This window comes from Xenopus laevis, chromosome 6S (assembly GCF_017654675.1).
Source record: "Xenopus laevis strain J_2021 chromosome 6S, Xenopus_laevis_v10.1, whole genome shotgun sequence".
Taxonomy (NCBI): domain Eukaryota; kingdom Metazoa; phylum Chordata; class Amphibia; order Anura; family Pipidae; genus Xenopus; species Xenopus laevis.
The window spans coordinates 2016075-2030847 of record NC_054382.1 but is presented as its reverse complement, the minus strand read 5'-3'; the positions used below and the strand labels follow the sequence as shown (position 1 = coordinate 2030847).

Here is a 14773-nt window from a genome sequence, read left to right as displayed (position 1 = left end):
CTGTCATATCAAGAGATTTCCAAAATTCATCACTTTTTGTAATGCATGGGGAAGTATGTGTTTTGGTGTTCATGTAAGTAATCAGCCTCTTTGGCAGGATTAACCCCTAGTCTCCCCTCTCTATCAGTCCCTGCAGCAGGATTAACCCCCAGTCTCCCCTCTCTATCAGTCCCTGCAGCAGGATTAACCCCCAGTCTCCCCTCTCTATCAGTCCCTGCAGCAGGATTAACCCCCAGTCTCCCCTCTCTATCAGTCCCTGCAGCAGGATTAACCCCCAGTCTCCCCTCTCTATCAGTCCCTGCAGCAGGATTAACCCCCAGTCTCCCCTCTCTATCAGTCCCTGCAGCAGGATTAACCCCCAGTCTCCCCTCTCTATCAGTCCCTGCAGCAGGATTAAGCCCCAGTCTCCCCTCTCTATCAGTCCCTGCAGCAGGATTAACCCCCAGTCTCCCCTCTCTATCAGTCCCTGCAGCAGGATTAAGCCCCAGTCTCCCCTCTCTATCAGTCCCTGCAGCAGGATTAACCCCCAGTCCCACAGACAGTACAGAAGCAGCAGCAAGAAGATGAGGAGGAAGAGGGAGACTCACTTACCCAGCAGGCCAGGGACACAGGAAGCAGGAAGTAACAGGAAGTAGTTATAGAAAGGTTCAGTCTTTCCTTCTATCGGGTCTGGGTACAAAGAGAAGCACAAAGACCTCTCACTCCTCCCTCTGGGAAGGCAGCTCCGCCTTTAGCCAATGAGCTTGTTTGGTTTCAGACCAATGAAATGATTGTGTGTCAGAGTTGTCCCTACTGCACAGACACGGCCATGTTGCTGGTGGGCAGATGCTAATCAGGAGAGCTGGCAGTGCAGGAGCAGAGAATGTGCCTGTGGAGTGTTACTGTTTTCTGTTTGTTATTGAGTAGAAGTGAGTGGATGGGAGCAGTGCATGCTGGGTTTGTTCACTTTTGTCTTTTTTGTATGTAACGCTATTTTGGACTAATTTAGACCAACAGGGGTCAATGTCCAGTTAGAGTGTGATTATATATAGTGATACTGTTATTCCTCTGCTGGGTAATCTCTCTCCTGTCTCACAACTGCTGTCATACTCAGTGATACAGATCTCATTTGTACCCTGGTACCCCTGGAACTATAGCAGGGTGACACCCCAATGTTTCTATATATCTGTAACCTTGTTATGAGCTAAGGGGGCCCAGTCTGAAGGTCAGTTAGGGGGAGATTTGGGGTGAGTGCTTATTTGTACCCTGGGTACCCCTGGAACTATAGCAGGGTGACACCCCAATGTTTCTATATATCTGTAACCTTGTTATGAGCTAAGGGGGCCCAGTCTGAAGGTCAGTTAGGGGGAGATTTGGGGGTGAGTGCTTATTTGTACCCTGGGTACCCCTGGAACTATAGCAGGGTGACACCCCAATGTTTCTATATATCTGTAACCTTGTTATGAGCTAAGGGGCCCAGTCTGAAGGTCAGTTAGGGGGAGATTTGGGGTGAGTGCTTATTTGTACCCTGGTACCCCTGGAACTATAGCAGGATGACACCCCAATGTTTCTATATATCTGTAACCTTGTTATGAGCTAAGGGGCCCAGTCTGAAGGTCAGTTAGGGGGAGATTTGGGATGAGTGTTTATTTGTACCCTGGGTACCCCTGGAACTATAGCAGGGTGACACCCCAATGTTTCTATATATCTGTAACCTTGTTATGAGCTAAGGGGGCCCAGTCTGAAGGTCAGTTAGGGGGAGATTTGGGGTGAGTGCTTATTTGTACCCTGGGTACCCCTGGAACTATAGCAGGGTGACACCCCAATGTTTCTATATATCTGTAACCTTGTTATGAGCTAAGGGGGCCCAGTCTGAAGGTCAGTTAGGGGGAGATTTGGGGTGAGTGCTTATTTGTGCCCTGGGTACCCCTGGAACTATAGCAGGGTGACACCCCAATGTTTCTATATATCTGTAACCTTGTTATGAGCTAAGGGGGCCCAGTCTGAAGGTCAGTTAGGGGGAGATTTGGGGTGAGTGCTTATTTGTGCCCTGGGTACCCCTGGAACTATAGCAGGGTGACACCCCAATGTTTCTATATATCTGTAACCTTGTTATGAGCTAAGGGGGCCCAGTCTGAAGGTCAGTTAGGGGGAGATTTGGGGTGAGTGCTTATTTGTACCCTGGGTACCCCTGGAACTATAGCAGGGTGACACCCCAATGTTTCTATATATCTGTAACCTTGTTATGAGCTAAGGGGGCCCAGTCTGAAGGTCAGTTAGGGGGAGATTTGGGGTGAGTGATTATTTGTACCCTGGGTACCCCTGGAACTATAGCAGGGTGACACCCCAATGTTTCTATATATCTGTAACCTTGTTATGAGCTAAGGGGGCCCAGTCTGAAGGTCAGTTAGGGGGAGATTTGGGGTGAGAGCTTATTTGCACCCTGGGTACCCCTGGAACTATAGCAGGGTGACACCCCAATGTTTCTATATATCTGTAACCTTGTGATGAGCTAAGGGGGCCCAGTCTGAAGGTCAGTTAGGGGGAGATTTGGGGTGAGTGTTTATTTGTACCCTGGGTACCCCTGGAACTATAGCAGGGTGACTGTTACTATATTATGAGGCAATGAGACTATAGGTAGACCATATGGCTTTGGTATGAATCTGTAGTGAGTAAGTTATATAAGATATACAGTCCAGGTCTGACAGGGTAGTGGGGGTTGTTCCTGCTAAACTGTATTTAGTACAGGGAACATACCTCCCAACTGTCCATTTTTTAGAGGGACAGTCCCTCTTTTGAGAGCTCGCAGTCCCTCATACTGGAAAGTCACGTTTTCTCCGCACTGAACAGGCAGAAAAGGAAACAAAGTTTGTAACGTAATTGGCTTTTGGCAGAGAGCCCAGAACAGCCAGAGCAGTAGATAAGATACATTTGTAACAAATAAGTAATTGTAACAATACAAGACAACAGGTCCCTTGGGAGAAGACTCACAGCTTAAAGGGCAATTCTCCTTCATTAGCAAAACTGTAATAACTGAAAAAAAACACAGAAATGTGTTTAAACTTTCATAACCTGCCAAATTTTGTAAAACGAAGATGGTAATTAGGGGGTGTGGTCATAAAAATGGACATGGTCACAAAATTGCGGCAATACTTTTTTGTCCCTCTTTTTATTTCCAAAATGTTGGGAGGTGTGTAGGGAATAAGGTGAGCGGGGGGTATGATTGCACCGGGGTCTGTACCCCCTTGGGACCTGCCGGTGGTTGGTTTCCCCGTGTATCTGCACAGAAGATTGCTTCCGGAGGAGGGTGGGGGGTCCCGGCTGCACCCCAACAGCAGTTAGTTGTGTTACTGGGTGGGTGGTGACACTTACTCAGAGCAGGAACCTGTTGTTGTTCATCAACTTTGTCTTCTCTGATGTGGCCCCAATGAAGCCATATTTGTTAATGGTGCTCCAGTCGTTGGCTCCATGTGTGGTTGTGCGTCAGATGTTAGGGACGTGCAGAGCGACTCAAGCAGAGCTTAACACATGGGGTCGGACACAATATCCTTATCACAAGATACTCACACATTTCTCATCATTCTATATTTTCCCTTAGTCTATATTAGTTGCTTCACGTGTCTCCAGGGGACACTTTGCCTGAACATTATTGTTACCTCTTATCATTGTCGATCCTTTATGTTTCTATAGACCAGTCTATGATGGGAGCGGATTGGTTCAGTCTCATCAGTGATATATGTTTTATTTCTCCAGCATGGTCACAGTGTTCTCAGCTCTACTTCTGGCACCTACACAGGTTGTTATCTCCCTCACTAATAGATACTAAATGTACCAGACTTGGGAATATTCACTGATATCACCTTTCCTACTATAGGCCCAGGCCCTACACACGAGTCCCCTGCCCCTCATTACACTTGGCTCGTGTGCAGAAATAATATTGTGTATCCAACACCCACCCTGATACCTGCACTTTGTAAAGAAGAGGAGCACAGGTATGGGCTGAGACGTTAGTGATTAGAGACACTGGGGGTGCCTGACATATTGGTGCCCCCCAGTAACCAAAGCTTTTCTTTTCCTTTCACTTTGAGTCTCTTAAAACAAGGGAGACTTCAATCTGAAATTAGTTTTTACCCTTGGTTGCAATCACCTTTTCATTTTCAGTATTAACTGCCTTGTACCTAAAAAAGATTCAGCTGTCCAGGTCAACTCGAATGCCTTAAAGGGGTTGTTCACCTTTGTAACAAATTGACAAATCTAACAGTTCACATGAATAGAACAAACTTTCCCATAGAAATAGTTAACAGAAAAAATACAGTTCAAGAGATATTCACCTCAGAAGTGTCCCTGTACTAATCCTTCAGTTCCACACAGACCCTGTGCTGGGAGGGGGTCACTGACCCCCAAAAACACTACAGTGTTCACTTCCTCTTCCTTATATGACATCACACATTGTACTGGCAGCTAACTTAACTCCTATTGGCTATGTCTGCTGTCAATCTGCCACTGCTTCCTGTGCTGGGGAATTTGAGCAGTATTCAGGTACTGAAGAGAAACTGTTACAAGTTTGTGAGAGGGAGGGGGAGTGTGGGCTTGTGCTGCAGAGACTTCAACTGTGCAGATGGGGGGGGATTGAGGTGCTTGGGACCTGGAGTTTTCTGGATAATGGATCTTTCCATAATTTGGATCTTCATACCTTAAGTCTACTAGAAAATCATATAAACATGAAATAAAGCCAATAGGCTGGTTTTGCTTCCAATAAGGATTAATTATATCTTAGTTGGGATCAAGTACAAGGTACAGGTATGGCATCTGTTATACAGAATGCTTGCGACCTGGGGTCTTCCGGATAGCAGATCTTTCTGTAATTTGGATCTTAGTACTAGAAAATGGTGTAAACACTAAATAAACCCAATAGGCTGGTTTTGCTTCCAATAAGGATTAATTATATCTTAGTTGGGATCAAGTACAAGTGACTGTTTTATTATTACACAGGAAAAAATCATTTTTAAAAATTTGAATTATTATATTATAATGGCTACTATGGGAGATGACACTTGTACTTTCCAGAAATATATTATTATTATTTTTTTGGGGGGGGGTCCATGTATTATTTTGTGTATTTACCTCATAAAAAAGGTAAAATATTTTTCTGGTATAGATCCCTATATCATGAAAAATATAACTTTTTAATTTTTTGGTATTTAGAGCTCTAAATCTTGTTCCAGAAGTGGAACACTTAAAAAAGGTATTGTTTTCCTAGGTAAATTACCGCCCCCCCCGGGAGAGCACACAAAATGTTCAAAAAACATACCTGCCCTCATCACTGCTCTGCCTGTCACTTAGTGCTGCCACCTCACCCCTTTAAAACCAAACACATATGAAATCCACAGCCTGCATGGCTAATTATCAACTCATTTAGATGCATGATACATGGCTGCACAGAAATCAGTTCAGTCTGCAGCATCTAAATGAGTTGATAATTAGCCATGCAGCCTGTGGATTTCATATGTGTTTGGTTTTAAAAGGGTGAGGTGGCAGCCCTACTGTCCCTGCTAGATGTGTAAGTTACATACGTTTCTCAGCAAGTCAGTGCTGGTTTTGTTGCAATTTTGTAAATAACTGACATTATGCTTAATGCCAAAGGTTGCCAAACAATGTTGCTCCTTCCTTTTCTACAGTATTTGTCTGCATGGCTGTGTGATTGTTTGTTACAAGGCAGGTTTGTTTATATGCTGCGTCTGTTAACCTCTGCCATTACAATTGAGTAATCAACCAATGACCATTCAAATTATGTGACTGGTTACAGTTCACAAGCAACCAATAAATTACTAGGAGGAGGGCAGTATCAACATCCAATAGGAAACAAGTAAAGGCAAAGCCTGGGCATGATGATGTCATCATATAGGAAGTTCTTGGTGTGTCAGGTTCAAAATAGGCCACTCCCATCACTTCAGAAAACTGGTCAGAGAGACAGGAGAAGGGCTGAGTTAATAGCTATAGAAATTAGCTTTTACATTGGCATTTTTACTTTTTGTTATGGAAAATGGTTTTTCTAACACATTGAGAGCATTGTTAGTGGTTTCATAAGATTTGTACATTGAAAGTGAACAACCCCTTTAAATGCATGTTTTTTTATTACCAGCCTTAAAGGAGAAGGAAAGCTCCAAGACAGTTTATTGGCAACAGATTAGCCACAATAGTACAAGCTATAAGACTATATTTATTCTGCAGAATGCTTTACCATACCTGAGTAAACATCTCTAGACACTGTCTCTGTTTGTTTAGGATAGAAGCTGCCACATTAGCTTGGTGTGACATCACTTCCTGCCTGAGTCTCTCCCTGCTCACTCATAGCTCTGGGCTCAGATTACAGCAGGGAGGGAGAGAGGAACAAACTGAGCATGCTCAAGCCCAAGCCCTGGAGGTTTAAGCTGAAAACAGTTAGTCTGATACAGAAGCCCATGAGTACACAATAGAAGGAAAGAAATGTGCTGTTTGACAGAGGACTCAGAGCAACATTACTTTGAGGGGTTACTGGTGTATTTATATAGACCTTTCTGATAAACCTTACCTTTCCTTCTCCTTTAAAGGTAAGTAAACCTTTAAAATAAGTGAATGTAAAACTGATGAGGGGACTATTCTAAGCACTTTTGTAATGTACATTTATTATTTATGTTTAATTGCAAGATATTAAGGGATACATGTGCTGTTAATATGAATGAATTGTGTTACAACAGCGCCACCTGCTGGTTAGTTTCCCACCAGTCTGACCAGCAAGTAGTCAAGGAAGTTGTCAGGAGAAAGAAAGAGGCTGATGTTCTTCTGCTTAGGAAAGATGTGAGAAAGGTTTCTAATTGTTTTCCTAAGCAGAAGAACATCAGCCTCAAAAACTTTCTCTGTAGAGACCAAGATTATACGGCCAGAGTTTGTGTGACCGTTATTCATATTCAATGAATATTTATCTGTGTGGCAGCCATAGAGAACTGCATAACTGGGGGACTATTGCATAAAACGTTAAAGGTGCAAACTTTCTCTGCAACGTATGAACTGGGAAAGATGGTTTAACCAGTGAATTTGGCATGTGTCCGTAACATTATATTCCCTTGTAATTAAAGGGATACGGTCATGGGAATTTTTTTTAAATGCATCAGTTAATAGTTCTGCTCCAGCAAATGGATTTTTTTATATTTAATTTTGAAATCTGACATGGGGCTAGACATATTGTCAGTTTCCCAGCTGCTCCCAGTCATGTGACTTGTGCTCTGATAAAATTCAGTCTCTCTTTACTGCTGTACTGCAAGTTGAAGTGATATCACCCCCTCCCCCCAGCAGCCAAACAACAGAACAATGGGAAGGTAACCAGATAGCAGCTCCCTAACACAAGATAACAGCTGCCTGGTAGATCTAAGAACAACACTCAATAGTAAAATCCCATGTCTCACTGAGACACATTCAGTTACATTGAGTAGGAGAAACAACAGCCTATCAGAAAGCAGTTCTCTCCTAAAGTGCTGGCTCTTTCTGAAATCACATGACCAGGCAAAATGAGCTGAGATGCACCTACACACCAATATTACAACTAAATACACTTGCTGGTTCAGGAATGACATTTTATATTGTACAGTGAATTATTTGCAGTGGAAACAGTGTCATTTAGAAATAAAAACTACATCGTAAAAATCATGACAGAATCACTTTAATCACTATTTCCCAGGGCTAGAACTAGGGGTAGGAAGTAGAGGCATCTGCCTAGGGTGCAGCAAGGGGGGAGGGGCTCTGGGCAGGTACCTTTTGAAGGGTCTTCTGCCTAACCCTAGTCCAGGTTCATTTGGTCCCACTGCTCCACTCTATAATCTTTTCAACACGCCCCAAACACAGGAGGTGGTTGGCTTAGTCTGCCAAGGGCAGATTTAGCCTAAATCTAAATCAATTGGCAATGATGAAAATAGACACCACCAACTGCAGGGTGAGTTTCCGTGCTCCTTTATTTCATTTAGTCTTTCTTGGGGTTAAGGTTAATGGTTACAGTTTTGTATTTATAAGGAGATTAAAGGACCAGTAACACTAAAAATTATTAAAAAATTATTAAATTCAAAATCTATTCTATACCTCTATTATAATCTATTAAAAAAGTTCCCTTCTTGTTCTCAAGAAAAGGCAATAGGGCGACTTCAGCTGTGCCAGACCCCACGTGCACGTTCCACAGCAGCTCCCAACATCACTTCCTCAAACCAGAAACCAGTTGCTGCGGCTTTACAAAGGATTTTCTCACCCCTTGTTAGCTGCCGATTTCTTATTTAACATTCCTGCAATTTACTTACTTGTTGCTGTGCTGTAAGACAAGTGCTGCAAGCAGGCAAAAGGTATGTGCAGACTGACAGTGGATTTATGGCTGACCTGGCTGCTGCTTTCCCTGCTCACAGCACTTACAGCCATAAATCACGCTGAGTTTAAATACAAGGGGCTAGAAAAATCCTTCTTAAAGCTGCAGCAACTAGCTTCCGGTTTGAGGAGGTGATTTCGGGAGCTGCTGTGGAGCGCGCACGTAGGGTCTGACAAAGCTGAAGTCTCCCTATCGCCTTTTGTTGAGAACAGGAAGAGACCATTTTTAATGGTATTTTTACATAAATCAATTGAAATGTGTAAAATTGTGCAGGGCAGATGCATTGTTAGAGGGGTATAAAATAGATTTTAAACGAAATAATTTTTAGTGTTACTGGTCCTTAAAAGGCACTTGAGGAATGACGTCCAAACTGCCCTTTGCTTGAACAACTGGCTATTTCCTGAGCTCAGTAATCTATTCATATGGAATCATGATTGGTTAAAAATTGGGCCAAATATGTTAAATGTATGTTCTACATTCTTTTTAAAAAGGTTAAAAAAAACATGGAAGGACACTAGGATCTTTAGCAAAGAACATTGCCGGTGTGTTCAGCAATACTCTCCTGCCATATTGCTTTCCCTCAGCCCATTAGGAATACCAGGAATCACTGCCATTTGATTAATACTCCACTCTGTACTTTATGTAAATAAAACTAGTGGGTTATATTGCAAATTGCACCAAATCCAGGATTCGGCTTTTTTCAGTAGGATTTGGATTCGGCCGAATCCTTCTGCCCGGTTGAACCGAATCCTAATTTGCATAGGCAAATTAAGGGCGGGAAGAGAAATTGCGTGACTTTTTGTCACAAAACAAGGAAGTAAAAAATGTTTTCCCCTTCCCACCCCTAATTTGTAAATACAAAATTAGGATTCGGATTTGGGGGTTCCAAAATAGTGGATTTGGTGCATCCCTAATATAAGGTTCCCCCAAGCTTGTTTGTCATCATTCTGTACAGGTGAATGGTTTCTCTCCGGTGTGTATTCTTTCATGTATGCGAAGGTTTCCCTTTTCTGTAAAGCTTTTGCCACATTCTGTGCAGGTGAATGGTTTCACCCCTGTGTGAATTCTTTGGTGCAAGCGAAGTTTTGCCTTTGCGGTAAATCTTTTGCCGCATTCTGTACAGGTGAATAGATCCTCCCCGGTGTGAATTTTCTGGTGCATTTGAAGGCTGCCCTTTCTAGTAAAACATTTGCCACATTCCGTGCAGGTGAACGGTTTCTCTCCGGTGTGAGTATTTTGGTGATCCTGAAGTTGCCTTTTTCCAGAGAATGCTTTGCCGCACTCTGCGCAAGAAAATGGCCTGTCCCCTGTGTGAAGTCTCTGGTGTCTATGGAGGTAACTGCTTAAAGAGAAACATTTCCCGCATTCTGTACAAGTGAAAGGTTTCTCCACACTCTGGTTGCTCTGAAGAGTGGCCTTTAAAGTGACATATTCCTCACATTCTGATGGGTTTTTCCGATGAAACTGAAGGTACATTTTCTCAGAGAAATGTTTCCCACAGTCGGCGCATGAATACGGTTTCTCCCCAGTGTGAATCCTCATGTGCCGAATAAAACTAGTGGTGAACGAGAAGTTTTTGCCACATTCTGTGCAAGTGAACGGTTTCTCCCCTGTGTGAATTCTCTCGTGGTTTTTCAGATAGTCCTTGCGAGAAAAACATTTCCCACATACTTTGCAAGTGAGAGAGTTTTCCCCCGTGTGAACTGCCTGGTGCAGGTGAAGCTTCTCCATGTCAGAAAACCTTTTCTCGCATTCACTACATGCGAACGGCTTGTTCTTGTGACTCATTTCGTGCTTCATGAGATTGCGCTTCAGAGAAAAACTCTTCCCACATTGTGTACACGTGAAAGGTTTCTTTCTGCTGTGACTTCTCTGGTGCCTTTCAAGGGTGCTCAGGTCGGTACAATGTCTCCCACATTCCGTGCATGTGAAATGTTCAACACCAGTGGGAATTCTCTCCTGTGTCTCACAGAGGTGGGAGAGAAGATCCACAGGGAAGGTTTCTCCACATTTACAGCAGGTAAAAGCTGATCCATCAGAACTTGTTAAGCAGTCGCCATATCTTGTGTCGGACTCCGAGTCAGTCTCTGGTTTGGGCAGTTCAGGGTTCATGTACCCACCTAATAACAACAAACAGGAGAGTGATGAAGTGGGAATATAAATCATTTGTAATGAACTGTTATAGCAAACTATTGACATTTTTTTGTAATCTCAGTAATAACATAGAGATCCTTAAAGGAGAACTAAACCTGAAAAAGGAATATGGCTACAAATGTCCTATTTTCTATAGTGAACTTATTGCAGGAGGCTAAAGTTTGAGCTTGTCAATAGCAGCAATGATCCAGGACTTCAAACTTGTCACAGGGGGTCACCATCTTGGAAAGTGTCTGTGACACTCACATGCTCAGTGGGCTCTGATTGGCTGTTGGGAAGTAAAAATGGCACAATAAAGGCACAGGGATAAAAAAAATCTGTATGCGCTTCAGGAGAGGACCTTAATACAAATTGGGGAGTAAGTTGTAAAAGTTCCTTTCACTCTCCTTTAAAGGGGACATGTATCACTTGTCTGATATCCCCAGTACAGAGCTATGGTGCTCAGCTCCTGTTCCTGGATTTATTTCTCCCACATGGTCATGCAGTGAAGTTTGGACCCAAAACACACACTTGTTTAAAGGGGTTTCACACTGCACCAACCCTTGTGGGTCAGGAAATACAGTTGGATTAGCAAGGGCTCTTGGGAAAATACTGGAATATTAATTCAGTTAACTAGCTGCGAGTGAAAGGTGGCCTTTCGACATGGACCCTTTAAGCAAATCCTCTCAGGCTGTTTTGTTGCTAATGACCACATCTGAATAAGGGACTTATACAGGGACTGTGTAACACAATCATAATAGTTACATTTAATAGACATCTAGTAGCTACTCAGGCTCACAGTCAAGGAATGCACAGCACCTAGAACCTGGCTCCAAAAACCCTGCTGCTCAACGAGGAACTATCTGGCAACATGAAAACATCACCAGAATATCACCAACAATGCATTAGGCTTTTTCCATTTATAACGACTGTTGTTGTGGGCAGGATTATTATATAAGGGGTGTGTGATATTACTCAAATTGGTTTAGTTCCACTGAGCAGGCTAAGGGCTCGCTGAGATTCCTTGAGAAAAATACATTTCAGCTGTGCCCTTTATCTGGACAACCAAGAGCTAAAAAAGCTGATAGCAGCTCTGCAACAGATTGATGTGGTCCCTACTGTATGGTATTGCCAGGGCAACTCACACTCATACCTGTCTCACTGGCACAAGTAGGGGGATAATTGGGATCAACGTTACACATCCCTGTCTACTTACCCCCAACACTAACTGCTACTGATGAACTTTCCACTGGGTCCTGATCATCTTCAGCATCTTCTTCCTTTATCTTTATCTCTAATATTTCTGGTTGTGGCTCTGGGGAAGCTGGGAGTAAGGAAGAGACAGGGGTGAGTAAAGCTGGGAGTAAGGTAGAGACAGGAGTGAGTAAAGCTGGGAGTAAGGAAGAGACAGGGGTGAGTAAGGAAGAGACAGGGGTGAGTAAAGCTGGGAGTAAAGAAGAGACAGGGGTGAGTAAAGCTGGGAGTAAGGAAGAGACAGGGGTGAGTAAAGCTGGGAGTAAGGAAGAGACAGGGGTGAGTAAAGCTGGGAGTAAGGAAGAGACAGGGGTGAGTAAAGCTGGGAGTAAGGAAGAGACAGGGGTGAGTAAAGCTGGGAGTAAGGAAGAGACAGGGGTGAGTAAAGCTGGGAGTAAGGAAGAGACAGGGGTGAGTAAAGCTGGGAGTAAAGAAGAGACAGGGGTGAGTAACGCTGGGAGTAAGGAAGAGACAGGGGTGGATTAATTAGAAATCAGAAGAGTCTTCCTAAATTCACTTAATGAATACTGACTACTTACCCCCATTTGTAAGTGGAACTGCTGAGCTTTCCATTGGGTTCTGATGCTTTTCAGAGTCTGGTTCTTCTCTCTCTGTCTTTATCTGTAACATTTCTACTTGTGTCTCTGGGGAACCTGCCAGTAAGTAATGGGCAGTGTCATGTAAAGCTGGGAGTAAGGAATTCTACTGGGAATTATGTCTGTGCCAAACTCAGTGTTTTCTTATTAACCCTGAATCTCTCTGTGGCACCTTATTAATAGAGAAACGTTACTCACCGGCCCCAGGAACGGGATCCATTTCCCTCTTTATTGTGTCCAGAGGATCCTCAGTGTCCGGCTCTTCATTCTCCCATTTCCCCTCTAACCTCCTTGTTTCCATCTCTGGAGAACCTGACAGCAAGGAACACAAACCCACCATATAAAGCTGCCTGTGGGGGCTGCGCTGGGGATCCCCTATAGCAGAAGTACAAACAGTATGAGCTCATGGTAACTACCCACAGGATACAGTAAGTGCTCTCAGACCTAAGCTCAAGCACAGAGAGGGGAGGGTGCAGCCTCAGTGCAGGGGACAGGTTAGACCCATATATATATATATATATATATATATATATATATATATATTAGTGTTACTGCCCTACACTAGCACTGTGTATCATAGGATTAGTCATTTCTGCTCCAGGCTTGTGGGGAGAATGTTGCGTCAGGCAGCAGCGAGTGGCCAGATACAAGGGAAATCAAGAAGCCGCTTCTTGTAATTATAAGAGCTGAATTTCTGGGTTTAACCTAAGCAAGTCATACAGGGGCTCATTCATAAACACTGGGCACATTTGCACCTGGGCAGTAACCCATAGCAACCAATCAGTGATTAGCTTTTATCAGACAGCTGCAGGTTAAAAAGGGAAAGCAACATGTGACTGGTTGCCATGGGTTACTGCCCAGGTGTAAATTTGCCCAGTGTTTATAAATGAGCCCCACGGAGATATTAGACACATAAACACATAGAAACATTGGTGTAAATTTTGTCCTTGTTCCACTCCTTCGTGCTGTAATGACTGAACCAACACAAACCCTTTAACTCCCCTAATCCCACGTGAGACAAAAGCTTTCCCATCCCCCCAGAATAATCCCCCCTCACTATCACTGTCTGCAGTTTCTCTGTGGCTTTGTGTCTCTCTGAAGCTTCTCTCTATTCTCATATTATAAAAGATCTGCCTCACCTCACACACAGGCAGCTCCTCCCTTCACAACATCCTCCTGTGCTTCCTTTATTCAATCACTTACCCAGCAGCCCAGGGACACAGGAAGCAGGAAGTAACAGGAAGTAGTTACAGGAAGATTCAGCCTTTCCCTCTATCAGGTCTGGGTACAGAGAGAAGCACAAAGACCTCTCACTCCTCCCCCTGGGAAGGCAGCTCCGCCCTTTAGCCAATGAGCTTGTTTGGTTTCAGACCAATGAAATGATTGTGTGTCAGAGTTGTCCCTACTGCACAGACACGGCCATGTTGTTGGTGGGCAGATGCTAATCAGGAGAGCTGGCAGTGATGGGGACTGGGGTGCAGGGTTGTCAGGTCTCATTTTCAAAACCAGCCAAAGTTGGTTACAGAACCAGCCCAAAACTAGCCGAAGAGGGACAAAAGTAGCCCACAAATATAGCACAAAATATGCAGTGAAAACAAGTCTAAAAAATAAATGAATATCTGTGAAAATACACCTTTTTTGAATTTTCACACTTTCGCATAGTTTTCCATGAAGCAAAATGGGACAGATTCGCCCGTCACCAGGGGGGTAACTACAGAGGGGGGCCCAGGAGGTATAGGGGTCCCATAAAGCCCTAATTCATATACAATTTAATAAAATATTAGTAAAACACGTCAATCTCTAGACATGTTGGTGACCAGCAGATTTTTGCCCCAAAATTGTCTGAAATTGAGGAAAGTCATCGGAAAATGTGAGAATGCTTTAAGAGTGAGGGGAGACTGGGGTACAGAGGCCAAAATCTGGTAACTCCTCATTTCTACACAAGTCGGTCCCATTGCATGCTGGGTATTGTAGTCTTACATTGAACTTGACAATGGGCAGAAAACACATTACCCAACATGCATTGGGAGACACAGGCTCGGCACATCAGGGCAAGAAAAACTGTGGCTAGTTTGCAAAGTACAAACCAGCCAAAGGCCCAAAAAGTAGCCCAAATCTGTACCTTGGCTAGTTTGTACTTTCAAACCCCACCTGGGCTTTAAATTAGTAGCCAGATTTGTAACTGGGCTACTTTGGCTGGAAAACTGCAACTAACAACCCTGCTGAGAAACAGAGAAGTGAGAGTGAGGGAAGCAGTGCATGCTGGGACTGTTTCATTGGTTCAGTACAGAATATATTTGAGTCCCTGAATGATTTGATGCTGTTGGCAGTGCAGCCACTTTCTATTCTATCCCCTGTGTGTAATCAGAAGAATTTGTTTTGCCCAAGTGCAGTTATAACCAATGATATGTCTGCTTTTAAACAGGTG

The 14773-nt window shown here is 43.6% G+C and overlaps 2 protein-coding genes across 9 annotated transcripts in view; both read right to left on the bottom strand.

The window, feature by feature from the left end:
- The window catches only part of LOC108695511 (oocyte zinc finger protein XlCOF6-like), an 80541-nt gene that overhangs the window by 34887 nt on the left and 30881 nt on the right, over nt 1–14773 (bottom strand). For 3 of the 8 annotated variants that reach the window (XM_041568125.1, XM_041568126.1, XM_041568128.1), the window contains exon 1: nt 592–715. The exons of 4 other annotated variants lie outside the window; for them this stretch is intronic. The gene's annotated coding sequence lies outside the window, so the exon portion shown is untranslated. Of the gene's footprint in view, nt 1–591; nt 716–13484; nt 13555–14773 lie in introns of those variants that run through there. One more of the 8 variants, XM_041568120.1, reaches the window with a different exon arrangement.
- On the bottom strand, nt 9157–13618 carry LOC121395195 (gastrula zinc finger protein XlCGF26.1-like). Its single transcript, XM_041568180.1, has 4 exons — nt 13545–13618; nt 12544–12657; nt 11712–11819; nt 9157–10482 (listed from the first exon to the last, which is right to left on the bottom strand). Exons 2-4 carry the CDS (start codon nt 12644–12646, stop codon nt 9305–9307), a joined length of 1389 nt encoding a protein of 462 aa, XP_041424114.1. The 5' UTR covers nt 12647–12657; nt 13545–13618; the 3' UTR covers nt 9157–9304.